Genomic DNA, 15,586 nt, shown 5'->3' on the forward strand with positions numbered 1-15,586 from the left:
AACTCTCTAAACTTCCAGGCACCAGAACATTCTCCTGCTTCCGAACTCTTTGGCTCCAAAGAGTAACTTGCTGGATTCTATACTTTCCTTTACTGATAATCTCAAATTATTTTGTTTCAGACTTGTCTCCATGGCTGGAGACAAGACCAGAAAGGTTGTGCCTTTAAGGGAAGGGATCTTCATAAATTCTCACAGTAGTGGACACACAGTAGGTGTTTCATAAGTAAGCTTTTAAAATTTGTCTTCAATGTGTAGCCCTGTCCAAAGTCTCCAAGAGAGACATAGTGTGCATTGGAGAGAAGGGAAAGAACACAGCCCTCACCTTTCTAGAGCTCTCCAGACAGCTCTCCCTCACATTCTCTCTGTGCCCTCCATCTTCTGACAGTGCCCTCAAAGACTACGGAAAATAAGCAAAATGGTAAAACGAAATCACCTAGCACAATTTCAATATGGTAGATTCGATGCTAGGCTGGAATCTTCCCTTTCGATAAAAGTAAATGCCTTCACGGACGGACGATGATCGGTCTCAAGCTTGACAAGTATTTCACTCATTCTCTAAAGTCTCCTGAAACGTTGAGACCTCAAGCAGGGTGTTGAAAGGTCAATTTTTTGGTACCAACTCTGACTCAAAAAGATTATTCTCTTGTGAGGTGAAGGAGAGGAAAGAAACGGGGGCAGTGAGATTTTTCCATCCACTCCACCCAGAGGGTAATTAATCCAGATGAGACTGGGGTGGGTGGAACTCAAACATCGCCCATTCAACCCACACCTTCAGCCAGGGTTGTTAAGACAGAAGCTCCCCTATCAGTCTTCGGGTTGAATCAATACCCCTCCCGCAGAGACCCGCTCTCAGGAAACTGTGACCGGAGGAAAGGTCAGGAACACAGGATCTGGACCGGCTGTCGGGGAACAGCGGACCCGAGCGCCCCCCGCGGAGCCTGCTCTCAGCCAATGGGAGCCTGAGGACCCGGGATGATGAGATGAGGGGCCGCTGCTGGGCCAATCAGGCTCCGGGCGCGGCCAGGGGGGGGCGATGGAGACAGAGCTACATCAACAGAAGTTTCTCACCTTGGAATGCGAGGGACGCTCCCGCATCTCCGGCACGTCTTCAGCTCGTCTCGGGAGGAGTGCCCCAAGCTACTTTCCCAACTTCCTCACGCTGCTCCCAGCTCGCGAGGAGAAGGCTGCTGGGAGCCCCTACCACGGCTGGCCTTCTTTTTACGTTGTCTGCAGGGAGAACGGAGGCGAGGGACAACTTGGTGCTGGGGAACTGACCTCTGTCCTGGTGGGCCTCCGGCTGGGGAGGGTCGAAGGGGAGTGGCTGGGCCTGGGGGACTCCATGCGGGGGCCATGGACAGAGCAGCGCTCCTGGGACTGTCCCGCCTGTGCGCGCTGTGGGCAGCCCTGCTCACGCTGTTCCCCTGCGGAGCCCAAGGAAACTGGATGTGAGTATGGGGGCAGCAGGGGCGCACGGGGTTTGTGGCAAAAGGGATGCCCAGCCTCAGGGAACTTTGAGCTGAGGCTGGAGGGGAGAGGCGGGGCCCTAGGGCGGGCGACGTAAATTTCGGGTAAACATCTGGGATTGGGGAGGAAAGCAGGGCAGCGGCTGACGCTGGGGGTGGCCTTGTCTTACAGGTGGTTGGGCATCGCCTCCTTTGGGGTTCCGGAGAAGCTGGGCTGCGCCAGCTTGCCGCTGAACAGCCGCCAGAAGGAGCTGTGCAAGAGGAAACCGTACCTGCTGCCGAGCATCTGCGAGGGCGCCCGTCTGGGCATTCAGGAGTGCAGGAGCCAGTTCAGATACGAGAGATGGAACTGCCTGGCGGCCGCCGCCGCCGCCCCGCCGGACACCAGCCCTCTCTTTGGCTACGAGCTGAGCAGCGGTGAGTCCCGGGACGCTCGCAGCTGGCGCGGGACGGAGGGCAGGTCCTCCAATTCTTGTAAATAAAGAGTGCTTGCGTGGTCCCGTCGCTCCCTAAATCCCCAGAGAGGTCCTTTAGTGCAATGGAACTGGGGGGGCGACTGAAGCCAGACCCGGGTGCAGGTGCGGTCCTGGACGGGGTGACACCCCAGGTCCCGAGCGGGGCGCGTGGAGCTGTAGCTTTTCCTCCTTCCCGCGGCGCCCGGCCGGAGTTGGGGAAAAGTTGACACTCCACCCCGCCGACCCCTCGGACCCCGTAGCGCCCCCCTACGTGGGTGACCAGCTGGAGAAACATGATGTCGGCTGCAGGGAATGCCGCTGCCGCATCTGCTTTGATTTAAAAGCAGCTCCGCTGCGCACCGAGCCCTGGCTAATTGCAGCGAAGCCCCAAGCTGGTTGGCTCCTTACAGCACCGGGAAGACGGAATAATGGCGATTTTAAAGGGACTGTCCCGGGCAGCCCCACGTGAGGCTAGCTCGAGCACTCCTTTAGTTCTCCCCTCTATTCCTTTCCTTCTATCTTTTCCCTCCTCTGCGCACAGCTGCGGCGCGGGAAGCTGCAGTAACACAAAGTTCCACTTCCACCGGCCTAGCAGTGACTTGGTAAGGATAAAGGTACAGAGGTATCAGCAGATTCAAAGGATTTCAGGCCCTGGGCGCTGAAAGATTCTTAGTTGTTTTTCACACTCATTTCGGTTCCCCCTCCACCTTTGACCCTTCCCCGCCGGGTCCCTACACTCACCGCCGCCAAAGCATCGCTTTTGCCCCGCTGCGCTTTGGCCGGCACACCCTTCCGAAAGAGCCCTGACTCCCTGCAGAAAAAAAAGAAGAGGATGTGTTCTTCACAGTTGCTGAAATGTAGAGGCATCAGCTGTTGAAAGGGTTTATTGGACAACGACGTGATAACGTTTCTACTCCAATCTAAACATCTCCAAAGGCGGGGGTGGGGTGGGGGGAGTCGCCTGCTGAGTCCCTTCTAGTCCATTTTATTACTGTTTTAATGGGACTTTAAGTTTCAAAGATTTTAGCTCAAAACCTATTGCAGGTGTGTGATATCCATATTCAATATTCAATTGTTTTCCATAACAATTCTTTTTTTTTTTTTTTTGCTGATGACATTTCAATTTTCTTTAACTGCCTTTAATACTGTAAGACGATGTAATACTGTATATAAGAATATTTATATAATATTTAACTTTCATATTAATATTGTTTTTCAGGATATCCTTAAAAAATCAGTCTTTGATGTGAAATGAAACTGCAACATTTATCTCCTAATTGCTTTGGTCTTTGCTTAATTTTAATTTGCATTCTGACATGTATTTTTTATACAACAAAATTCACACCAAATTTTTCAGCTTGTGTTTTCTGATAACACATTTTAAATTTAATGAGAAGGGTAAGCGGGCATTGTATCACTTTGGGCATTGTATCACTATTTACATATCCATACGAGGGATTTTAAATTCAACGTGTATTTATAGAATTTTTATTGTCTGTTAAGTGTCTGTTAAGTGTTGTCTGTTAAGTGTTGAGCTGGATGCTGACATACATTTCAAATTTTAAAAATAAACAGATGATATTAAGGTATGAGGACAATTTATGATATACAATATAGGAAAATCATACTGAAAATTAATGTTGCTTTTTTAAAAGCTGAGAACAATACGAAATTGTCCTTTCTTAAATATGTACTCATTACAGCATCCACTGAAAAGTTGCTTCCCTGATAAGAAGATAAGTAGAAGACTTTGTTAGGAACATAAACAGAGAACAGTATGACTCATTCATTTAGCAACTTATGTTTTATTCTAGGCACCAAGGAAACAGCATTTATTTATGCTGTGATGGCTGCAGGCCTGGTGCATTCTGTGACCAGGTCATGCAGTGCAGGCAACATGACCGAGTGTTCCTGTGACACCACCTTGCAGAACGGCGGCTCAGCAAGTGAAGGCTGGCACTGGGGGGGCTGCTCTGATGATGTCCAGTATGGCATGTGGGTCAGCAGAAAGTTCCTAGATTTCCCCATCAGAAACACCACGGGAAAAGAAAGCAAAATACTGTTAGCAATGAACCTACATAACAATGAAGCTGGAAGGCAGGTATGTATTAGAAAATGGAATAGAAATCCAGTGCCTTTAGGTAAATAACGCTAGGATTACACTTCTGGATCAATCTGACCAAATGCTTTAAAAACCAAACGCTTGCAGTCTAAGAATATATGTGTGTGTGTGTGTGTGTGTGTGTGTGTGTGTGTGTGTGTGTGTGTATGTAAAATTATATGTGTATGTTTATTATATATGTATAACAGCAAGTATATATAAATATATATATTCTTTCATGAGCCTGTACTGACCATATTGATTTAGTTTAAGTTTCCATCTGATGTGAGTTGAATCTTATTATACAATATATTTGTGATTGTATAGTTCGTATACCTAAAACACCAATTATAAAATAACAGAAGTACAAGTGCCTGTTGAGCCATTTTATTCCACCCTCTTAGATGGTTAGTTGCAGAGCCAGAATAAGACTTACAGTATCTGCCTTTCTAACGGGACTGAATCAAATTTCATTTTTTCAAATTTGAATTTTCATTATATTTTTAAATCTATATTTTAGTAGGCAATGACATCTAAAGAAGTTATCAGTTCTGTCCTTACTTTCTCTAGCAAAACATTCTTGAATACATTAGAGAATACACAACTCAAGTAATATTTTTCATAAACCAAAATTTATTTAAGGGAAATAGTTATGTTATTATAAAGCAATGTAGATTCACTGTAAAAACTGATAAATACAGATAAATTAAAGCAACTATAGATATATTAAATATTTTGATATTTAAAAATATAGATATATTAAAGATCTAGGGAGAGGGAAATTTGAAGAATCACATCTAATTAACCTCTTTTATGAATATTTTAATGCTAAGTTTTCTTAAAAGGGCGTAAATTTGTAGCTTAATATAACTTTTATGTATTTCCCTTAATGAATACTGACACAATAAACTTTGAGTTCTACAACATAGTTGAATTACTTGGTAATTCATAGTGACTTTCCAAAAACAGTCAAAACCTCTCTTAGGTATATAGATTTTCTATTTTGTAATAATCTTTTCAGGATGGGAATATCACCACATATCCTATATTATCGTAAATATTCAATAACCTGTAAAGGTCCCAAAGTAGTCATTGCAATCTGCCACATTCTCCTGCAATAAATTAAAATGAGTTGCGGTATCTCTTAGGAATATTTAAAGTATATGCTGCATTTGTTTTACATTTTTGGAAAGTGAATAAATGGAACTCTCTTGGAATAGTTGCAAGTTTCAGCCAGTTTTCTTTACTTAACCACTTTGGTTTAAAATACAAAAACCGAAAACTCAATAAATATATCATCATAACACTTCAAATTCAAATTTGACTATTCAGTTCTATTTGAATATTGATCCAAAACGGAAGATTCGAAAATAGGAAAGTCAGTAAATAGCTGTATAAGCTTTTCATTTTTTTGTTTTGAAATTTTAAGTTAATTTATCTCACTAAAGTAACTCCCGCTAACACCATAGTTATGCACATGTCTCTTCTTGATAAAGTTTTACATTAAAAAATAATTAAATGAATGAGTTTTTGCTTCAATTTAAATAATATCCAATAAAGGATTTTTTTTATTTCTAACATATTAATATAAAAGAGGTTAAAGGTAATTAACATTTGTTCTTTAAAACTCTAAACTAGAGAAAAACATCAAGTCAAATTAATACATTTTAAAAACAAGAAAACAATTGAATGAATATTTAGTATCACCTTAGACCTTAAATCTTCTTTAGTCATTCTTTAAATAATTTGATAGAGACTAAAAAAATTTAATCAGAAAACAAAACTTCAAACTCATGTTATAATTCATTCTTTTGAATAAAGTTATCTCCAGACTTATAAAAAGTCCTAAAGTATTCTAAAATGTATTTTTATTAGCAATATTAGACAGCTATTTAGTTTCATTCTGTCTTATGTGGCTTTTTTTCAAATTAGGTAGCAATATTTGCCTCTGTAGCTATTAACTTTGATCTATTTATATTCTGATTTTTTTGAAAAAAACATACAACTATTCAGCATCAATTTTAATCCACTGTTTGTTGGCAATAAAACAATGTCCTCACTTTACTGAGGTTTTCCCTATTATTCTAATTATGCCAAAAAAAATTCAGCCTTTAGGTATATACACATTTTGTGTAAATTTCAGTTTTCTCTACTGAATCTTTTTTTTTTTTTCCACATTGGTCTAGATGGAATCTTAAAATATTACAAAATATTACCTGGATATTTTGAGGGTACTACACTGATGTTTTTGTTGGTCTTTTCTCATGAACTATTACAATTCAAAACATTTTAATATTTGTCTTTCCATTGGTGGTCAAAAAAAAAAAAACACAAAAAAAGCCAACACCACCACCAGCACCGGAACAACAACAAAAATCAACCAGGTTTCCAAGATATTACCTAACGTGGAAGAACAAAAAACTACATTTTCAATATTGGCAATTAGGAGTTTAATCTAATAGGTATATCCTTCTGAGTAAGGTTCAAGGTCTGCATTCAATTGAGTTGATTTTCCTCATCTCAAAATCCCAAACTCAAAACATAGGAAAGCGGTCAGAGAAATGAGGGTACTGGTGCTTAGTAGTGCTGTGAGCAGAATAGATGATTTTCTAACCGCTGACCTTAAATACTCTAATTCCCACTTGGTTTCTGACACCATTCCTAAAGTTATGACTCCAAGAATAATGCTGCCGAATGGTGATTGTCTAACAGAACGATGTGATGTCTTCCAGGGGCAGAACTTCTGAAAATAATGTGACTTGGAATATTTATGGGTATTTCTTTTGGTGTGCTTAAAATATTTCCATTCTTCCCATGTCCACCTCATAAACTTTTAAGTTTCCCTACCCCATAATTTGTTTTATGATGAGTAACTCAAAAAAGTGGCATGGGCCCCACGCCCAAATTTCATTAACCTGTTTCAAGAATATTTACAAGTACTTGAACAACACACAAGTGTTTTGCTTTTCAGCAGGTTCATATATATTTTTGGACTGAAAGGGACAAAATGGGTCAGGGAAATAGGAATACTACAATTAGCCATCCAATTTATGTCACCGTTTTCATAAAAACTTAAACAGATCATCTGATAGTTGACAAAAATGTTCCATAACAGTTGTGTTGTTTTTTTTTTTAGTCATTTCTGTAAAGCTTGGATAAAGCAACCTACCGAAAAACAATCACCTCTGGCTGTTACCTCTGAGTCAAAACTAACTCCTTAGACCACTTCTCAAACAGTTTCTAGTTTTACATTAAGTGTTAATGATACATCTTTCTTATTTCACTTCATCAGAAATTTATCAAACCAAAACTTAACATAGGGAGCCCAGTAGATTAAATGCTATGCTCCCAATTGCTCTCCCATAGTTTAAAAATATTCCACCAAAATGTGCACATCTGTTTGCAATAGTTAACAAAACATTCCTCTGTTAATATCGTTATAAACCTTAACAACTCAGCGAAATAAAGGAATTTTCTCATAACCACACACAACTCATTCGCTTGCTATTCTCTTACTTCTCCTGTTAGAAAATCACTATGCTATCACTGCATCTCAGAATGGATATTTGACATCAGTTAAGAATCCTAGCTGAAAAGCTCCAGAATATATATTTTTGGAGTGTTCATGCAATTTTCTTAAATATATTTGTACTTTCCACTTTCATTTTTCTCTGTTCTACCAAAATTATCCTGCTGCATATAAAGACTTTATATCATATATTACCATCTATCTTTATGGAAGACAAGTGTCTCAACCAGGCTATTTATTTTTCTGTCAAATTGGAATAATAAGCAAGTACATGTTCATGAACTACCTACTATATGCAAGGCATTTCTTCCTATAAAACTAAATCAAGTAAAATAATTTATGAAAATTTAACTCTGAGAGTAAAATTCTGTGTGTGTGTGTGTGTGTGTGTGTGTGTACATGTTATCTGCCCTTGAACTCTGCATTTCATCACATTCTCCTAGTGGTGGTTGCATCGCTTTATTTTATCCCTATTTGTCCAAGTTTCTTCCTTGGAGTCTTACAAGGGTATAATCATTTAAATTGCATGTCGAGTTCTTTGTCTTTCTGTCCTAGAATATCAATATGAATAGTATTCACATATATAATAAAAATACTATTTCTTTTCTTATACTTATCATTAAAGACAAAAAGGTAATGGAATTGAAAGATAATAGAATTAAATTCCTTAAAAATATCTCTAGAAAGTTTAGTTAACTCCACATATTTAAAAGTTTCTAGTTTTCTATGGCAGGAAGCTCTCCCCGAAATTCAGCTACAAATTCAGCAGGTGGTATCACTGGATTCAAGATCAGTCTTCCCTCGTATCCTTCACACCTGGGCAGTAGTGTGTCACTCTTGTGTCCTAACACTGTTGTGGGCTGAGGAATTGGAGGAAAACCCAGCCAGGTCAGGGTCTCCCAATATCACTGACTTCCTGGCAGTGACTCTTTTGTTGAAGAAAGTGGTCTTTATTACTTCCTCTTGATTCAGATTACCAACAGAGGATGAGTTAAAACTGTTCAAGTGAGCTAGACTAACCATTCAATGAGTATTTGGTGAGCATCTATTCTGTCCTCCATGCTTTGCAAATTGGCAACACCATAGGTGATGTCTGAACTGGTTAATAAAAGAAAAAGTCGGCTCCTCAGTCAAGAATCAGCGAGAGGCAGCTCTAAATCACTAAGTGATGACTGTAACGAGCATTGATCAGGTTCAAACACATAAATTTACTTTCTTAGATTTTTGGCTTTCTTTGGACAATTTGTTTTGCTGTTACCTGGCATTGATTGAGCTCTCTTTTTCTCATATCCTTTGGGCACTTAAAGTCTGAACAAAAGTAGGCAGATCGCATTAATTTGAACATTTATTTGCCTGGAGACTTTTTAAAAATTGAAGGCTTTGTGAATATCAAATGCCATAAATTTAACCAAATAAGCTTTTGTGCCAAATTGTTTTCAATTGAAAGGTAAATTTTACCTGAGATAATAAGAAATAGACGTATCTACTCGTTTCTTAGTTTCATGAGTTCAAAACAAGCATATATGTCGTATCCTATAAAAGACAGTGTTTAAATGTTCAGTTTATTATATTAAACACTAATAAAAAGTATTGAATATTACACAAATCAATACCATATGCTCTCATTCAAGGCTGCAAATATAACAAATTGTTTGAAATACTCTGTCTCATTAGATAGTTCAGAAACTTTAGTTAATTTGTTAGGAAATGTAACATTCCACAAACATGTCAATGTCAACTGTGGTACAAAATAACAAAGTAGAAACCCCTGTCATTTTATAGTTTTGATAAGAACTGTAAGTGGAATTTAAGCGGTGGGGTTTTTCCTTTATTTGGCGAGATTACACACATAATTTCCAAGTTATCGAATGGCTAGACCAATTTTTTATTTTACCCAGCCTGTTGACAGAATGTCAACTCTCCAGTTAGTCCTGACGATTTATTAATCTGCTCTGCCATCCTCTGGGGATTGAAGGAAGTTATGCTGACTAGCCGGTATGTAAGAAATTAGAACTATAAACTTTTATTTTAGAAATGTCTGTATTGTTTTTGCACGGTTAGCCCCATTTGAAATTTTATCTCAACTCTCACGGTACCTTCTTCTTCAGGGACAGGGGGCATTTATTTTGACCTTAATGTGTGTCAGGCAATGGACTCTAACCCATGTATGTCATCTCATTGAATTCCTCCATCTGAGCAGAATAACTCAGCGCTTGGAATTGAAAAATCATATAAATATTATACCTTTTCTATGTTAGGAGGGTGCTACTGATACATCAAGAATAGGACATATGTTTTGAATTAATTTTCCAGAAGAGGGGAGGAATTGGCTGGGAGCCACTGCACTCTCCAACCCCTTCTTTTGACCAACTTAAGTTGATTAGTCAGGATTTCTCATGTGTTCTGTGACCAGGGGATAGCATATCCTCCCAAACCCCTGTGAATATAACTGACTTTTGCAGTGATCAAGCCTGAGAACTGTCAGTTCAGTAGCTCTCATCCTTGGATGCTCTTGGAATCATCTGAGCAGCTTTGTAGAGGTCATTGCCTGGACCCCACCTTGACAAATTAAATAAGAATCTCAGGGGTTATTTGTAAAGTTCCACAGCTGTTTCTGTGTGCATACAAGTCACCCGAGGAACTTATTAAAATGCAGATTTTGATTCCGCAGGTTTGGTGAGGGGCCTGAGAGTCTGTATTTCTCACAAGTGATGCTGGCGCTATTGGTCCATGAACCACACTCTGAGTAGCAAGGTGCTAAAATGAACGGTATCAGGAACATAGAAGCGCTAATGAACATCCTCTCACACCCAAAATTAAATGAGAGATTAGAAATAAAAGTAGCTTCCCTTTGTTATCTCAGCTAATCTCTGTTAGCATTATTAGCCTGGTCTGCAGCTTTAAATTAGACTCAGAAAGGTTTGTTCTGTAGGGTGAAGAGGACAAGACATTTGAATTCTAAGCATCTAAAAGATCCTTTACGTGCAAAATCATCCTTATTTTTAAAAATTATTATTATTTTATTTCTATTATTTAATTGGAGTATTTTTAAAACTATTATTATTTTATTTAATTTTAATTGAAGTATATAACCATCGTTTTTTCTTATTTTTATTTTTTTATTATTGCGGTACGCGGGCCTCTCACTGTTGTGGCCTCTCCCGTTGCGGAGCACAGGCTCCGGACGCGCAGGCCCAGCGGCCATGGCTCACGGGCCCAGCCGCTCCGCGGCACGTGGGATCCTCCCGAACCGGGGCACGAACCCGTGTCCCCTGCATCGGCAGGCGGACCCTCAACCACTGCGCCACCAGGGAAGCCCTAACCATCGTTTTTATACAGGAGTAAACAGATCTAGAAAGTTAAGTGATTAGGCTGGTAGTGCTTCTGTTGTTGAGTAAAACACTTCATGAACGATGTTTCACTCAATTCCTGTTGGTTTCAGGCTGTCGCCAAGTTGATGTCATTAGACTGCCGGTGTCACGGAGTTTCCGGCTCCTGTGCTGTGAAAACATGCTGGAAAACCATGTCTTCTTTTGAAAAGATTGGCCGTCTGTTGAAGGATAAATATGAAAACAGTGTCCAAATCTCAGACAAAATAAAGAGGAAACTGCACAGGAGAGAGAAAGATCAAAGGAAAATACCGATCCACAAGGATGATCTGCTCTACATTAATAAGTCTCCCAATTACTGCGTAGGGGATAAGAAACTCGGGATCCCAGGGACCCAAGGCAGAGAGTGCAACCGCACGTCAGAGGGAGCAGACGGCTGCAACCTCCTCTGCTGCGGCAGGGGCTACAACACCCACGTGGTCAGGCACGTGGAGCGATGCGAGTGCAAGTTTATCTGGTGCTGCTACGTCCGCTGCAGGAGGTGTGAAAGCATGACTGATGTCCACACTTGCAAGTAACCACTCCAGCCTTGGGCAAGAGTCCCCAGTGACAGACGTACAACGGGAGTGGCTCCCACTGTGCTGGGCTGGGGAGCCTGACACCTGCCTCCTCAGAATTCCCAGATCCTGGAGGCTCTCTCAGAAGTCCCTTTACCTGATCGATGTCAGTGTCACACACTAGGCATGTAGATTTCTTGGGATTCTAAAACTGAAAAAGTTTGAGTTCATATGTTGGTGGTTTAGGGAACAGATATTGAGGGCAAGGAAGATAAACTGTCTCGTAAGCAAGAAAGAACAGGAAAGAGCCTTCATGCCGAGAGACCTGGTCCATACTCAGGATAAGATCCTTGACTATGGAACTCGGTTATGGAACTCAATAGTGGTGGGTGAATATTAGTCATTTAAAAAAGACATCTATTAGAGCAGCAAGGAGCAGTAAACATGAATCTCATTCTCTGAGTATTTTTTATGAAGAAATCATACTAAGTGTTGGTGCATAGAAACAGAAGGTGTTGGGGCAGGTTAACAGAAGTGGTGGGTGCCTACTTAACACTTTCATTCATTTCAGAATAAAGAATCTTCGTAAGTGATATAACACCCCTAAAACATGTTTGTTAGCGATATTTCATGACAAAACAAAAGAAGCAAGATGTAAGAAGCAAAATGTAAAAAGCAAAATGTATGATTTGGAGTTTAAGTGACTTTTAACCAGGAGAATTGATCTAGAAGAGTATCAGTGAGGTATATAGCAACCTTTATCTTTGGCTTCACACTTTCATTATAGACCAGCTTCCACTATTAAAAACTCAGCTCTGAAATACTGGAGGAAGGGATCCTGAAAGCATGTGGGAAAATCAGAGGTAGAAATATAAAGGGCTCTCGTACATTGTAAGGAAAAGCACCCTTTAAATGTGTAAAGACAGTATTTTGTACAGTATTTTGTTAAATTTTTTTATATTTTGTAAATACTGTTTTTAAGTTATATGATATATATTGAAACTTAAGATATTTTTTGCCAAAGCCCAAGAGCTAAGGCAATAAAATTATCTCAGAAATAATAGTAGCTTCTGTTTCCTTTCATACTATTAACTTTGACATTTTTTCATACATTGAAAAAGAAGTTCAATGAACAGTTAGTTACATGGATGTGTATTTCCTGCCAAAATGGCAGCTTTATATGTTGTAAATTAAAATATGCGGCAATGTATTGACAATTGTGCTATTTCAGCAGTCAGATTAGTTGAATTCTGTTCTCAATTAGTTATGTTTAACTTGTAAGGTTATTATAATAAATTACACAGTAAAAGTCTTAACTGGAAAAAAGAATCTAAATCAGAATAATGATCAATTTGTGGATTTGATATCCTGGATATTTATTATGTTGTGTGAAATGCTGCACTTCCATGTGAATTTTGAGTGGTCTTTCTTGTTTTAGTATTCATGCATGTATATTCATGATATTTTACAAGGTTCCTGGTGAAAATTACAGGGCTGTATTTAAGGTGGTATTTTAATGTAAATGCTATGTTTTTTATGAATTGTTAAATATTTCAGTAACATATGGAAAAAATAGATTTTCTACGTTCAGAATGGACAAAGAAAGAATATTCTTTTTCTCAAAATAAGCTAAAGAAATGTTTCCCTGCCCACCCTGGTCTCATTCTATTTCCTTTCAATTTTATTTAAAAGGCAAAGCAATAATTTGTGAAAAAGAGCAAACCATGAAAAATGACTCTGATCTAATATTAAAATCAAGGCTAAACATTTAACTGTGACCCTTAAAATTTAACAAAATTACTATTTACTGAATGAGAGACTCCAAAATGACAAATGAACAAATACAGTGCTTATTTAAGAGTGGTTTCCCATTCTTTAGCATCCACTGATGAGAATAACCTGAAAAATAGACACTTATTCTTTTTTTTGTTGTTTGTTTTTTGCGGTACGTGGGCCTCTCACTGTTGTGGCCCCTCCCGCTGCGGAGCATAGGCTCCAGACGCGCAGGCTCAGCGCCCATGGCTCACGGGCCCAGCCGCTCCGCGGCATGTGGGATCTTCCCGGACCGGGGCACGAACCCGTGTCCCCGGCATCGGCAGGCGGACTCTCAACCACTGCGCCACCAGGGAAGCCCTAGACACTTATTCTTATGCCTTTTTTTGCCAGGTAAATCTATTTTATCTGCATTGAAAATAAGCACTCTTTCTTAAAACATGAAGACTGCAGTTTCCGTTAATGACCATTTTTTTTTCCTATCAACTAGAAAACTTTTCGTAATTAACTTACCAACCGATTGTGAGAACCAGGGAGACTTTAATTCACAAATACATGACTACTATTCAGCCATTAGCACCACCCCGTAACCCCCGCATGCCTGAGCAAGAACTCCCAACTCCCAAGCTGTGTCTTTGGTTTCTTTTCTGTCTCCTTGGCATCACCATGGAAGCCATCCGTGAATGTCTCACCTGTTTTACTGGTTGACTGCCTAGCTTTGGCCCATTTCCTTCCCAGTCCCCGTCGTAGGATAGGTAGCAGCATGGTGCTCCTGGAAATACACGTTCTGGGGCCCAAATGCTTCTATCCAGTTTAGGCTATTGTGCCTTCATGGTTTAGGGCTCCTTATGGTGCAGGTAACAAAAAAAATCAACCCAGACTGACAAACATCAAAGGAAATGTACTGACTCAGTGGCTGAAAAGTCTAGAGTTGTGACCGATTCAGGTGAAGTTTGATCCAAAAGCTCACACACACCATGCTCCCAGGGCTCAGGTCTCTCCATCTCCAGCCTAAAGAAGCTGGCTTTTGTGAAGTTGTCTTCGACTGTAGGCTCCACAGGGTTCTGTGTCAACCCTCCCAATACCTTAGTCTCAGCAGCTCTGGGCTCTCGGCTTTTCTCATCAACATGGCTGCCACACTTCCTTCCAGATCTAACATTCTCCTACTACTACTCATTCTAAGGAAAGGGAGAGGTTCTTTTTTTTTTTTTTTTGGTTGCTCACACAAGAGAGAGGGCAAACTTATTTCTCAGAATGCCCAGCAAAAGTCATCATTGGCTCTGATTGGTTAATGTGCCTATCCCTGAGCCAATCACAATGGCCATTGGGGATTGGGGTTGGATGATAAATACACTGATCATTTTAAAGCAATCAAGACCCATGCTGGGAAATGGCAGTGGGGTTCATTCCAACTAAACCCACATAGTTTGAGAATAGGAATGAGTCCACAGAGAAAACCCAGGAGGTTATGTTACCATAAAGGGTCCTCTATGCTGGACAGTCCCCAGTTCTAGTGATGTGTTTAGGAAACAGCTTGCTGGTATCACATGGATCAGGCTCACTACCAGACAATCACTGTGGGTAAAAGCGCCCTGATTTGTTTAAATGCCCTTTATGATGATAAAAGGGGAGGGGAGTTACACTCTAGTGTATTAATTTTCAATTTAGGAGTTCAACATTTTGTAAACTGGGAACTGCTTAATAGAGGCAATGGTTAGAGGCAATGATGATTATCTTGAAACGTGATCAAGAAAAACGTATCAAACAGCATTATCTGTAATCTCTGGATAAGGAAGTTGGTTAATTAAAGCATTTCCCTGATAATAATACTTTACACAACACAAAAACACTAATTTGTTTGACTACAAATAATGGCATTATTTCCTTATTCATGATCTGGATGATAGTTGGTTTTGTTGGTGGTGGTTTTTTGTTTGTTTTTTAAGAAACTATGATAGTTATATTAAGAATACAATGGAATTGAACTATGTAAGTTAGATGTTATGACCCTATTTTGCAGCTTTGTAACCACATGATATTCACAGTAAATATTTTAGAAACACTTTAATTTTCTGAACTACTGTCAGTACTGATGTGTTTGGTTTTACTTAAGATGTGGAACCAGAAAAGCTTTTCATCAAAATATTTATTTATAGGCAATTTGGTGAGCTGCTGGTATTTTTTTGCATTACCTTCCAAAGGCCATCAAATACTGAGGAATTAAACCCACCATTTGGAGCCAGTTAGTTATCCAGAACACTATAATACACTTAGCTGACCTGAAGGAATAAAGATTCAAATTGTATCTCCAGGAACCATGTATACTCGGCAAGACAAGACTTTCTTAAAAAAAAAAAAAAAAAAAAAAAAAAAAAAAAC

At 39.7% G+C, this 15,586-nt stretch overlaps 1 protein-coding gene across 1 annotated transcript; it reads left to right on the forward strand.

The window, feature by feature from the left end:
- Positions 1-1,316: 1,316 nt before the first annotated feature.
- On the forward strand, positions 1,317-11,484 carry WNT16 (Wnt family member 16). Its single transcript, XM_007459335.1, has 4 exons — positions 1,317-1,445; positions 1,636-1,880; positions 3,733-4,019; positions 10,991-11,484. Exons 1-4 carry the CDS (start codon positions 1,351-1,353, stop codon positions 11,453-11,455), a joined length of 1,092 nt encoding a protein of 363 aa, XP_007459397.1. The 5' UTR covers positions 1,317-1,350; the 3' UTR covers positions 11,456-11,484.
- Positions 11,485-15,586: the final 4,102 nt, after the last annotated feature.

This window comes from Lipotes vexillifer, unplaced genomic scaffold (assembly GCF_000442215.2).
Source record: "Lipotes vexillifer unplaced genomic scaffold, Lipotes_vexillifer_v1.1 scaffold116, whole genome shotgun sequence".
NCBI classification, from domain to species: domain Eukaryota; kingdom Metazoa; phylum Chordata; class Mammalia; order Artiodactyla; family Lipotidae; genus Lipotes; species Lipotes vexillifer.

What these genes read in the sequence shown, in the direction of transcription:
- WNT16 (XM_007459335.1), top strand. Translation starts at nt 1,351, where the DNA reads ATGGACAGAGCAGCGCTCCTGGGACTGTCCCGCCTGTGCGCGCTGTGG. An exon ending in TGGCTACGAGCTGAGCAGCG is followed by an intron (nt 1,881 to 3,732) that starts GTGAGTCCCGGG and finishes GTTTTATTCTAG; the next exon opens with GCACCAAGGAAACAGCATTT. An exon ending in ACAATGAAGCTGGAAGGCAG is followed by an intron (nt 4,020 to 10,990) that starts GTATGTATTAGA and finishes TGTTGGTTTCAG; the next exon opens with GCTGTCGCCAAGTTGATGTC.